The sequence below is a fragment of the Schistocerca piceifrons genome, chromosome 3 (assembly GCF_021461385.2).
Source record: "Schistocerca piceifrons isolate TAMUIC-IGC-003096 chromosome 3, iqSchPice1.1, whole genome shotgun sequence".
Classification (NCBI taxonomy): Eukaryota; Metazoa; Arthropoda; class Insecta; order Orthoptera; family Acrididae; genus Schistocerca; species Schistocerca piceifrons.
The window spans coordinates 501,227,160-501,240,061 of record NC_060140.1 but is presented as its reverse complement, the minus strand read 5'-3'; the positions used below and the strand labels follow the sequence as shown (position 1 = coordinate 501,240,061).

Here is a 12,902-nt window from a genome sequence, read left to right as displayed (position 1 = left end):
CATGATGACAAGCAGATAGAAGAAGTCGACAGTGTTAAATTCTTGGGATTACAGCTTGATAATAATTTCAGCTGGGAGGAGCACACCACAGAACAAAGCATCTTAACAAATCTCTATTTGCAATGCGAATTGTGTCAGGCATAGGGGATATAAAAATGAAAAAGCTGGCATACTATATGCTTAATTTCATTCCATAATGTCATATGGGATTATTTTTTGGGGTAATTCATCAAGCCAAGTTAAAGTTTTCTGGGCACAAAAACGTGCAGTAAGAGTTATATGTGGTGTGAACTCAAGAACATCCTGCAGAAGCCTGTTTAGGGAACTAGGGATACTAACTACTGCTTCCCAATATAGTTATTCCTTAATGAAATTTGTCATTAAAAATATATCACTTTTTCAAACCAACAGCTCAATTCATGGAATAAATACTAGAAACAAGAATAATCTTCACAAGGATTTAAAGTCACTTAGTCTTGTACAAAAAGATGTGCATTATTCAGGAACACACATTTTCAATAACTTTCCAGCAGCCATAAAAAGCTAAACAACTCTCTTATCTGAGTAGTGTTCTGCTAACACTCATACAAAAACTTCCAATTTTTCTGCATTTCTCAAGGAGTTTACAGATTCAATATTTGTATGGGCATCTCATGATAGCTTCAATATGGCTACATTTGATAATAATCCATCCAGGCAGGAACAAGCATATCCTACATCATGGATACTTTGCAAGAAAGTAGCTACATTTTTATTTGTCTTCCCCGAGAAGGTGAGTATAAAAGTTTCAGCAAGAAAACTGATTGCAGTACAAGTGAGAGAGGTCATGGGACAAACTGCAGATTCCTTAGGGTCTGCTGTAATAGTCTGAGTCGCTTTTTGTGTAGTCACTCCAGACCTCAGCACCTCACATTGTTCTTTTAAATGAATTTGTTTCTTTGTTTATAACAGCACCAGGAGCCACATTACCACTTTCAGCAGCAAGTTCCTGCCTTTCTTGTTGCTGGGAACATAATTCAGGCATGGTTACAAGTCAGGGAAATACAATTATGCAATGATAACAAGAAATAACTTTACAGAGGACAGTGATAACCAACAGAAAAAACTTATTCCTATCCGCAATGATCCTCAAAGGATGCTCACAACAAGGTGACAGCAGAGAACAAGTGTACAGTGCTAGTGACATTTACAGTAATTTTTGACTTGTGGTGATGGTGGTGTCAGCTGCAGGATGGTGTGATGTGGCAGCAGCTTCAGCAGCAATAGTGCAGATGATGGCAGTTGCAATGCTGATGATCCTATGTTATATGACATCAACCCCTGATGACAGCACCAGGTGTCTCATGACCCTAGCATCAACAGTAATCGGCACAGGTGGTGCAAAGACACATTGTGCTGCGTGGACAGTGTGTTGCCATTGGTTGGCTGGCTCTAAGGATCTACTAGGGGAGCAGGAAAGGGCAAGGTGTGGACAAATGCAACTCTGTGCCTGCAGTGGTGCAACCAATGTCTGTATTCACACAGAGTGGTGCACATAGGCACGTTTAATGCCAACAAAAGAAGTGAAAATACTTTCTGACAAAGTCAGTCCAAATTTATCACACTGACTGCAGACGCCAATTGTGACTACAGGCTAAAACAAAGTGACTACAGGCTAGAACAACATGCAGACCACAGCTCGTGACTGAGGAATTTCATGCAGCAACCATCCACAAAGGATGAATAATTTGGATATCGGACCAAACGTTATGAACTACGCCAAGTTCTAACAGCAGTTTTGCAAGTTGACCAGTTGTCAGGTGATCAGAATCTGTAGACATCTATTTTGTGAGGGTAGTTGAAATGAAAACCAGGTGTTTCCTTTGTAAAACTGCATCACAGAGCACTGGTGCAAAGTCAATGAAATTCAATACATAAATTTGCCCTCATATGTACTAGCTTGTTCTTATTGCAGAAACTCAATGAAAGGTGGAGGATCATGTATTTTTGTTAAGAGTGGTATTTCATTTAAAGTCAGGAATGATATTATCCTACTAAGTGTAGACAAGCATTTTGAAGTGTCAGCAGTAGAGATACCAGCTGTAGATATGCCCAAAAAACTAATTGTACTATGTGTATACCGTTCTCCCAGTGATGATTTAGAAACATTCTTTTCAAAACTTATGCAAAGCCTAGAACAAGTGTCATCCCTGAAAAGTAATATACTCTTGTGTGGTGACTTAAACATTAACACAGCTAAGGCAGATGAAACCAGTAACACTTTTCTGAATATTCTGAATAGTTTTGGCATGTCCTCTTTAGTTAATTGTGCAACAAGAATAACCAAACACTCAACATCTACCATTGACCATGTAGCTACAGATATAGGTGGGGAAAACTGTGTCATAACTGTCAAAAATCTTGGACTGTCAGATCATTTATGCCAAATCATAAAAGTAAAAGCTTCTGTAGAAAAACCAGTAAACCTCCACATGTTTAAAAGAGTCTAGTCAGACGCAGCAATACAAAAATTTTGCTTACAATTAAGACATGAAAGATGGGAAGAAGTATATTCAGAAAATAATGTGAATCAGAAATTCTCCAAATTCATGTCGGAGTTTAAGATAATATTTGAAGAAGCCTTCCCCAAAGCACTAAGTTCTACTGGAACATCCACCAAAAATAAGTGGATTACCACAGGAATTAGAAAATCTGCCCAAACTTTTAAATACCTAAACTCTATAAAAAACAACAACAGTGATCCAGATTTTCTTCATTACTACAGAAACTACAAAAAAATCTATAGGAAGGTGCTCAATGTTGCAAAAAAAAAAGGCCAATGATAGACTAATAAATCTAGCTAAAAATAAAAGTAAAGCTACATGGACTATAGTGAAACAAGAGACAGGAACAGCAACACAAAGGCAAATAAACACCCAAATCAGGAACAAAGAAAACCTAACAAGTACCCCAAAAGAACTAGCAAACTTGGTTAATTCTTACTTTAGTAGTATAGCTACAAAGTTACAGGAAAATTTTTCAAAATCTCATAATCCACGAACACGGGAATATACATCAAATTCAATGGTATTGCTACCCACTACTGAGGAAGAAGTATGTAATGTGGTAAGGAAATTAAAGAGCAAAAATTCAGCAGGTTTAGATGAAATTCCAATGTCTGTGCTGAAAAAATGCATAAATAGTATCAAAGCCCCCCTAACCAATATCATAAATGAATCTTTCAAAGCCGGTTGTTTCCCTGATTATCTGAAACATGCAAAAATTTTACCTCTACACAAAAAAGATGATGTAGAAAACATTGAGAACTACAGGCCAATTGCCCTACTGTCATCATTTTCCAAAATAATAGAGTCCATAATGAAGAACAGACTTATGAGCTACCTAAACAAATACAACCTTCTTTCAAATGACCAATTTGGTTTCAGACCAGGCAGAGATACAGAAATGGCAATAGCACATTTCACTAAAGTGGTTCTAGAAGCACTGGATGAAGGCAACTATGTATCTGGCATATTCCTTGACCTGTCAAAGGCCTTTGATACAGTTGACCACCAGAATCTATTACTTAAGTTAGAAGCACTAGGAGTAAGAGGGGTAATCAACAAATGGTTCCATTCATACCTTAAAAATAGAGTACAGTGGGTAGAGATCTCGCATGTCTCCAGTAGATCAAAGTTCATAGAAAAACACCTGTCAGATCCACAGCATATTAATATTGGGGTCCCTCAGGGAAGTGTGCTGGGTCCGGTGTTGTTCTTGATTTATATAAATGACTTTCCACAATATATCCGACATGGAGAGAAGATATTGTTTGCCGATGACAGCAATATTATAATCACCAGTGAGACATCAGCACAAATGTTGGAAAATTGTAATGAATCACTGAAAGATGTCTACAAATGGTCTACAGAGAATAAAGTGACCTTAAATATTAAGAAAACAAATAGCATATGCTTTAGAATAAACAGAAAAAACAGTCCCCTAAGTTAAAGCTACATAACACCTCTGTAGACGAAGTGCCCACCACAAAATTCCTAGGGTTGCATATTGACAGCCAGCTTAGGTGGAGTGAACATGTTAAAAAACTCACAAAAAAGATATCTACAACGTGTTACGCACTTAGAGTTCTCTCCTCAGTATGCAGCGATGAATGTCTAAGAACTGTATATTTTAGCTATGTACAATCAGTCATAAGCTATGGGATAATTTTCTGGGGAAATAATGTACTCAACTTACAAACAGTTTTTAAAGTGCAGATGAGAGCAGTGAGAATTATAACTAAAAGCAGTAAGTGGGCTCACTGCAGAGAACTATTCAAAATACTTGGTATTCTAACTGTTCCCTGTTTATTTATGTTCCACACTATAGTATATATAAAGAAAAATATAGTGAATTATAGTACAAACAGCATTTTACACAGCTATAGCACAAGAACAAGCCACTGCCTTCATCTAGATAGGAGAAACAAGCATAAGACCCAAAAAAGTTTCTTGTATCAGGGTGTAAAATTGTATAACAAGCTGCCACAGGAAATCAAAGAAATTAACAGCATGTACTGTTTCAGAAAAACTCTTAAACTGTATTTTCAGGAACACTGTTTTTACACAGTAAGTGAATATTTAAATGTTTGAATGTAATTTAAGTGACATAATGACATTGTATTGTATATTCTGTAAATGTATAACAAGCTGCACAGGACATCAAAGAAATTAACAACATGTACTGTTACAGAAAACCCTTAAACTATATTTTCAGGAACACTGTTTCTAAACAATAAGTGAATATTTAATTGTTTGAATGTAATTTAAGTGATAAATGTCATTGTATTTGTATACTCTGTAAATGCATATAAAAGTGTCAATGTATCTGCAAAAATCACTGTATCCAAACTGACAACATCCATACATTGCAAAATGTCTACGGATGGCTAATCAAATAAATAAATAAATAAATAAAGTAAAACTGGCTAATTCTCCAGCTTTATTCCTAATAATTAATGGATACAGCAGCACCTTGGGAGGCCACTAACAGACTGTGTGGACATGGTGTCTAAGAGGACAGGAAAGGATTGTCTGTTGAGGTCGAGAGCTGGCTGACAGAAAAGGCAGAGCTCTAGGCTCCACTGCATTTCCAAGTGTGCACCCAGCCCTCACATGACCACTTTCAACCTCTTGATTGTTGGGTTGTTCCTATTGACACTTGTTCTGGAAACATTACCTCATCAACATTGCCAGCCATGTGAGTGGAGTTTGCCAAGGCACATGAACATGACATGTATTGATGCTGGCATCCAGCTAGTATCTAGTACCAACCATCCCAAACCCAGCTACTGTTTGTAAGATCCAATGATGAATAACAGTTTTACTAAAAATAAATCTATTTTACATACAGTCTACTGAACCACCTGTACAAATGTGTCTTCCACAGCACTTTTTTGAATAAGGAGACCACATTCAAACTGATCATTTCATCTGGACTGATTCTAATTTCTTTAATTATGTCCATGAAAATGTGAGTGTTTTTAGTATGATATTCATAGCAACCCATGATTGGCTTAAGCAACATGGCTACATATTTTGGTAGCCTATAGGTTGGAGAATCTATAGCATTAACAGTAGCTCACAATGGAATGCTTTCTTTGTGGAGTTTAGGTAAACTGTACAGCCTTGTGGCCCAGAAGATTTGCAGATGCTGTATCACATTATGTGACAAGAGGTAGGTGATGTGGCTGATGATCCTGCATGGGTGAGTGAATAATATGTCTCTCCTCTCAGGTGCTAGCTGTGTGGAGCCACCAAGATGTTGCATGGCTTTCAGCATGGCCCTCCTGATCCTATCAATTCCATATTTGTATGACAGTCAAGGGATTTTGACCAATTATGAGCAGCAGTACCACTCAAAAATTAACCACAGTCTCAATAGGCCACAATCGTGCCACCACTCAAAAATAAACCACAGTCTCAATAGGCCACAATCGTGCCACTGTCTAATTGCAACACATGCTGTAGACATTTCTCCTTCTTACATAAGAAATAACACAATCTTCTTGCAAATAAACAACATTTAAATGTGAGTTATGAATTATAAATCTGCTGTGTAATTTTTCCTTACATACAGAATGTAAATAGTGTTACTTCCAGTTATTTCATGCAGTTGCACTGAATGATAATTATTTGCATAAACAAGCATGTGGCACATTTTATGCCAATTCTTGATGCTTATTGCACACTGCCTTCATGGTGTCATAGTTTTGATAGGCACCAGTACATTTCTTATACAACCACAATTTGAAATAGCTACCCCCATGTGTAGAGTACCACAACACTAGAATACAAGAGGTTCACACCCATAGAACTGTTTGTTTATCTACCTACTGAACAGTACAAAAAGTTTGGTGGAATCTGATATTTATAGGTATGAGACTCACTCCAAAATTAAGCATATATTAAAAGGAAATAATGACTATAAATGGAGGATGATGTATTTGCTGCTGTTTTTAAGAAACACATCAGTTGAGTACAAAATGGAGTCTGTCAGCCTACATGTAATTTTTGTAAAAATGTGCACTTGGCATTCTCAGTATTATTGTAGATGAGACTTACAGAACATTTTATGTAACTAACTTCATGGGCTAGATGAATTTCAGTAATATTTCAGTAGATCCCAGAATAGTGATATACTGTACTTCTATCTACTTCATATTGTTTTACAGTTTTCTGTATAATTTATTAGAGGTGAATATATATATGCAGTGTTACCTTTAACTCCTACAATGAAATTTCAGGGCTTATTCAGGAATATTTTCTGAGTTTCTTGATGACAGAAACCTGTGGTCTCCAGTGGCTCATACAGGTTAATTGCATTTTGTATGGCTTCTTAACCCCAATTATCTTTGTATTTTTATTGCATTGAAAATATTTGTCCAACAGTGCAAATGACAGCAGTATACACTGTGTGTTCTGTTTGGAAGCAAACTGGTTCCATTCACCCATAGTACTTGCTGCTGACATTGGTAGTGCCCATTTTACTTTTCACCTTTAAAGCTTGCTTTCACTATTGCTTGGTTTGGTCATATGTTTGTTTCTCTGGTAGAGTTGATTGAACATTAACAGCTGAAGGGGTAGGTTTACTGATGAAGCATTGGCTGATATGTTCCTAGTGTATGATTTCTTTTGGTATCATGATCAAGTGGGAACTACACACTATTAGGTATCAGCCCAGGCAGCCAGAACAATGAATTTTATTAAGTTAAATGCAACAACAGTCTCTTGGTGCATAACTTGATGCACAGTGAACAAGCAGGATAATAATCTCTAGCCACGTAACTTGGTGCAGCCTTAGAGTCCATCACTGTTCACTGCATTGTCCTTGGAATGGTTGTAGGTGGCCAGTCAGTGGTAGGATGATGTCCCCCAAGGCTGAGAACTTTGACACAATGATGAAGGAACGTTCCAAGAAGAGATGTGGAGGAGGCACCTGGTGATGCCCCAGAAGTGTGACATGTCCACTGTAATGTGATTTTCTGTCTTTGGTTGTGAGCAGTGTCAGAAATAGGTAGTGTCCCATGGCTTGGAGATGACATTGCAAGTGATGTCCCATGAAATGGTGCAGAGGAGACACTCAGTGATGGCCCAGAGTTCTGACAAGCAGCTGTCAGTATGTTCCTTGATCTTTAGATAAAGGCAAACATCAATCCAGAGAGACTGGCGTGCTAGGTGAAGGGAGTTCCATATTGAGGGAATATGGGTGGTTAGTGCTTGGCCATGGAGTGGCTCCCAATTTGCAGCTGGTTTATGCTCAGGCCGCTGAAACGTGTCACTTCAAGGTCACTCCACAAGCGCCATAGAGTTGGTAATATAACTAACAAACTAGTGAGGAATGCGAGGCGCCACGTCTTCTGAACCAATAACAGCACTGAACAAAAGCCAGTTCCGGCATTGACAATGCTATGTTGCCAGCTTCCATGTTAACATTGTATGTTAGTGCTTGAACACCTGCTGTTGTGTTGTGTTACTGCCTCGACTACAGTTTTTGTTTTTTAGATAATGTCACCAAAACGTTGTCATTCACCAAGCAACAATCTATTTCGCCATGGAGTGCCATTAAATAGTCAGGCTTTGGTATTGCTATGGAGAACAAGTGATTTTTATGAGCAACAAAAAGAATTTGTTTCTGTTCATGGGCATACGTCGATTCCTGCCGATGAAGTTTTAGAGTGTACCTCGAAAACTCTAGGACTCAGTGAAACTACAGTTATAAGGAAAGGGGTGCTACTCCAAGACTTACAAGACAGTGAAGTAAACTATGTCAAAGATAGCCCCTGTGGGAGAAACAGTGTGTTTTTAAGTACTCTGGGAAAGAAAAAAAAAGCAGCCTCATCCTGTTACAGATATTGATTCTTTCCAATCTGATGCAATTCGTCAGCACAAATACAGATACTATAAAAGCAAATTATGCCCCACAATAGCAAAGCTGCTAATTTCTTTAAAAGAAACTGAACTTTTCTCAGGGCAGGAAATGTCACTTAAGATGATATTAAAAGGTATGGACTTCTGTTTTAAAAAGCTACATGGACGAAAACTGTTACTCGGAAAAGTTCATGTCATTGCAGCTCGTACCATTTTCTTACACAAAATTGTAGGAAAGGACATACATTATATGGTTAGACAAAACCTGGGTCAGCTCTGGAGAATCTGTTGAGAAATGCTGGACAATTGATACTCTGAATAGCAGTGGTCATCAGCCAACAGGAAGAGGATCCAAATTAATTGTGGCCCATGCAGGATCTTCAAATGGCTTTGTGCCTGAAGGACTTATAGTATTTTGATCTAAAAAATCCAGTTACTATCATGAGGATATGGACCACCCACGGTTTTTACAGTGGTTTAAAAATTTGTTGCTCCAGTTTAGTGTTCCGACAGTATTTGTGATGGACAATGCACCGTACCATTCCGTGATTTTAGATAAAACTCCCAACACTAGTGACCATAAAGAAACTATGGTGCAGTTGTTGCAGGCGAGAGACATTGCTGTAGACATGAGCATGACAAAGCTGCTTTTATACTCACTCATAAAACAAAATAAGCCTATGACGCCTAAATACGTTGTATGTGAAATTGCAAGCAAACAGGGTCACTTGGTAATTATGCTAGAGCCTTATCACTGTCATTTTAATCCATTTGAAGTCAAGGCATACGTTAGAGACTTTTACTATAACAGAAGTGGAAAGACTGCTACGTGAAGGTCTTGTTACTGTACTGTAGATGCTACCTCATGGAGGAAAAAAGTAGACTATGTTGGTAAACTCATAAGAGAAGCAGAGGCTGTAGACAACATAATAAATGAAAATGAACAATTAATGATTTCTATTAATGATGATGATGAGGAAGAGGACAATGGTTTTGGCACCAATTATGATGATAGTGAAGGAGAACTGGATGGACATCATAAATTGGTGAGTTTAAATATACACAGCATTAATTCTTTCTCTCTGCAATTGGGTAGGCTATGCATGTTTTTCTTTATTTCTTTCTATGAGTGTGGATAGCGTGTTCTTTGGTATACTTAGGTTTACTTTATTGTATGATGTTTTACGTGCAGCAATCACGGTAACAATTAGGAATGACTTTTCATAGATATTGTCATTAACTTCGGGTGTTTTTATTTCCAGTTTCATATACTATCAAATGCTTTGTCTCCCTCATCATTCTCTCTGTTGTTAGAAAAACTTACTTAGTTGCACTCAACATATAAACGTTGATTGTAGCTTAGATTTACAAAATGTATATCGGAGTTGTGGGCGTGTGCGGTGGCAGCTATCGCAACCTTGCAACCACAGTATAGCCAACCACATGCGAGCTGTCAAGTGACATGTTTCACCTGCCCAAGTATAGGCTGGCCAAGTGGCAGCTGATATAACCAGGTTGTGGAAGAATACAGAGACCAACACTTGAAGGTATGTGACTCGCAGCAGCTATGTGGTGCCAGCAGTGGCAGTGACTCATGTGGCAAGACCGCATCATCAGGAAATGGGACGATCACTGGTGACTGGGGGAAAAACAATCCACCCCATTTATTTGGATGCCATGTTGTATGTCAGTCCATATAGGGACTGGGTAAGGAATGCAGCCATTCATGATAAATGGCTGTATGAAGGGTAGTAGGATTATAGATGCTTGCCATATGACACTATAGTTTCACTAAATGCAATGGAAGAATGATGCAATGGCACTATTTGAGTTGTTTCTACAGTGACAACAACAGTACTCTTGCATCTGTACATATATGTAACTATGAGAAAGAAAATTATTACATGTTATTTTGGAAGATACCATAGGCATTTCTGCGACTGTGAAGGTATTTTCACAAAAACAAATGTAATTCAGGTAACAAATTAAAAAATACAATTTTGTTATTACTGTGTAATGAGCCACTGGAGATCATGTGTACCTAATACCAAAATATTCAGAAAATATTCCCAAAGAGTCCAAAAATTTTGTCTGTAGGTTTCAGATCCACTGTTTATAATAGCTCCCATCTTTTTTGTTTTACCAACCTTTGTATGTATGTATCTTAACTTTTCTCCATATTAATATATTATTTGCATACTTTCTCTTTGCCACTTTCAGAAGGAAGGACTGGCAGCAGAGAGAGGAAGCTCCAGCCAGTGCTGTGAGAACCACAGGGACTGGTGCAGTGTAAAGGGGGCAAGTAAAGCAATGCAGTGTAAAGGTGTAAGTAAAATTACAACTACATCAATGTGTACCTGAATTTAAATAAAGTTCCAGAAAGAAGAAGTCATACTGTCTGTGAACTGAATACCTGCTATTAAAGAACAATTTGGCTCTTAGTTATTTGTGTTATCGCTTTTAGACTTGTTTAATATGGCATTTGAAATACTTTTAAAAATCCCATTACTTATGGTGTGAGATCTGTTATTTGATTTCTAAATGCAAGAAATGTGAGAACATTCCATATTCACCATAAAATTGAAGAGACTTCTAGAAACAACATTATTATTGACTATGTGTTTGGCAGTTGTTTCAACGTTTCAGTTTGGCAAGGAAGTATGTCAATGGAGGACTTGTTCTAAGTATTTTGGCACCTAAGATACCCATTGTAATCAAGTTATAACCATGCCCCCATTTAGATAAATAATGCATCAGTTAGAATATATCTGTAGTTGGCTTATTAACAATTTATAAGATATAATTATAAAATTAGTTAGTTATTTGCATGTTCCGTGACTCAACATTGTGACCTCTTGCTATGAAGTGGAACGAGTTAGTCTTATAATACATTTTTTCTGCACAAAATATGGCAAAACAAAATGTTGATCATTTACGTGATTCATTAAGTTCTGTTTTGTTTTTTTCCACATGTGTTCAGTGATTTATAGTTAACTATGTTCAATCTCCCCCCCCCCCCCCCCCCCCAAATCTCTCGGTAGAGCATTAACTAATTTTATGGCCACCACTGGGAAGCTGTTTTGCCTCTTAATTAATCAACATCTAGGTCTTCTACACTATCCTTATAGCGAGCGCTGTGTTGATGAACTTCATTTCTCTTTCTCTCTCATGATTTGTCTTTGTTGTGTGAATAAGGCAATTGAAAATATATTGGCTGAAAACATTCAGAACTCCTAAGCTGGGAAAAACTGATTTGCAATGGTCAGTTTTTATTATTATTATTATTATTATTATTATTTTTTATTTTTTTTTATTTTATTTTTTTTTTATTTTTTTTTTTTTTTTGCTTGAGTTAATGATCCTCATTGCTTTCTTGTGCAATAAAAGCACATTCTTGCAGCCTGCAGAACAGCATAATGGCATCATAATACAGCCCATAGCTGATGTGGCTGTGGAATGTTGCATAGTATACTGCTATAATATAACACTTTTTTGTTAGTTTCTTCAAGAGGTATAGAACCTGTGAGAGTTTGAAACATACATGTTTAGTGTGCTGTTGCCAAATTAACTTGGTACAATGAAAAAGTGCTGCAGCTTAACAGTTGCTGTGTCACCCAGTGCTCCAGTATCAATTAGGCTACATATCATCCTCTGTGTTTCGTGTTCATTAATTTTCATCTTGTTGATGATGAGCAGGAACTTGGCCTCACTGAACATGGCCTGCACTTGTTGAACAGCTTGAAATACATTCTCCCCTTTTCAGAACAAAGTTGGGTCACCTCTAAACCACAAGGTGTACCAATTGTAGCCTACATCATTAACAAAAATTAAGAACAACGGGCCCCTATAACAGATCACTGTGGCACACAGTTTTAACTTTATTTCACCTGAGTTTGCTCCTTGCACTGATACAATCTGTCACCTTTTATTTAGGTAAGACTTGAGAGTTTGTAGAACAGCTTCCTCAATACCATATGACTTATATATGTAACTAAGTCAAGTACTGCTGTTGAAGTTGACTTGCCCTTATGAAAACCATGCTGTTTGTGATAAAAGAGGTTATTTCCTTCAAAATAACTTAATAGCTGAGCTTTAATTATCGACTCCATCACCTTAGTTAGCATTGGTGTTGTAGATATAGGTCTGTAGCTTGAGACTTCATGTGGATTACTTTTCTTTTAAACTGGTACTATATGTGCTGCTTTCAGGAAGCCTAGAAATTCCCTGGTATGGGGGCATTTATTTATTATTACTGACATTGGTTGAACAATTTCACAATTATAGTTTTTAATATAGTACAGGACATGCTGTAAACAGCAGGGTTTCATGAGTGTTTTATTATGTCTTCTGAACACACTCTGTTCCACATTACCATGCTGCATTTATTTCTATCTTTCACAGCAACTGCAGGTATCGAGAATTTCATTCACCATGGATCATTTTACAATGATATTGGCTTCATCATACAGGCTGTAGTAGTACATACATAATAAT

At 37.3% G+C, this 12,902-nt stretch overlaps 1 protein-coding gene across 1 annotated transcript in view; it reads left to right on the top strand.

The window, feature by feature from the left end:
* Positions 1 to 12,902, top strand: part of LOC124788778 — a 160,823-nt gene that overhangs the window by 134,178 nt on the left and 13,743 nt on the right. The window contains exon 3 of the mRNA XM_047256060.1: positions 10,629 to 10,733. Coding sequence (XP_047112016.1) covers positions 10,629 to 10,733 — 105 coding nt within the window. The remainder of the gene's footprint in view (positions 1 to 10,628; positions 10,734 to 12,902) is intronic.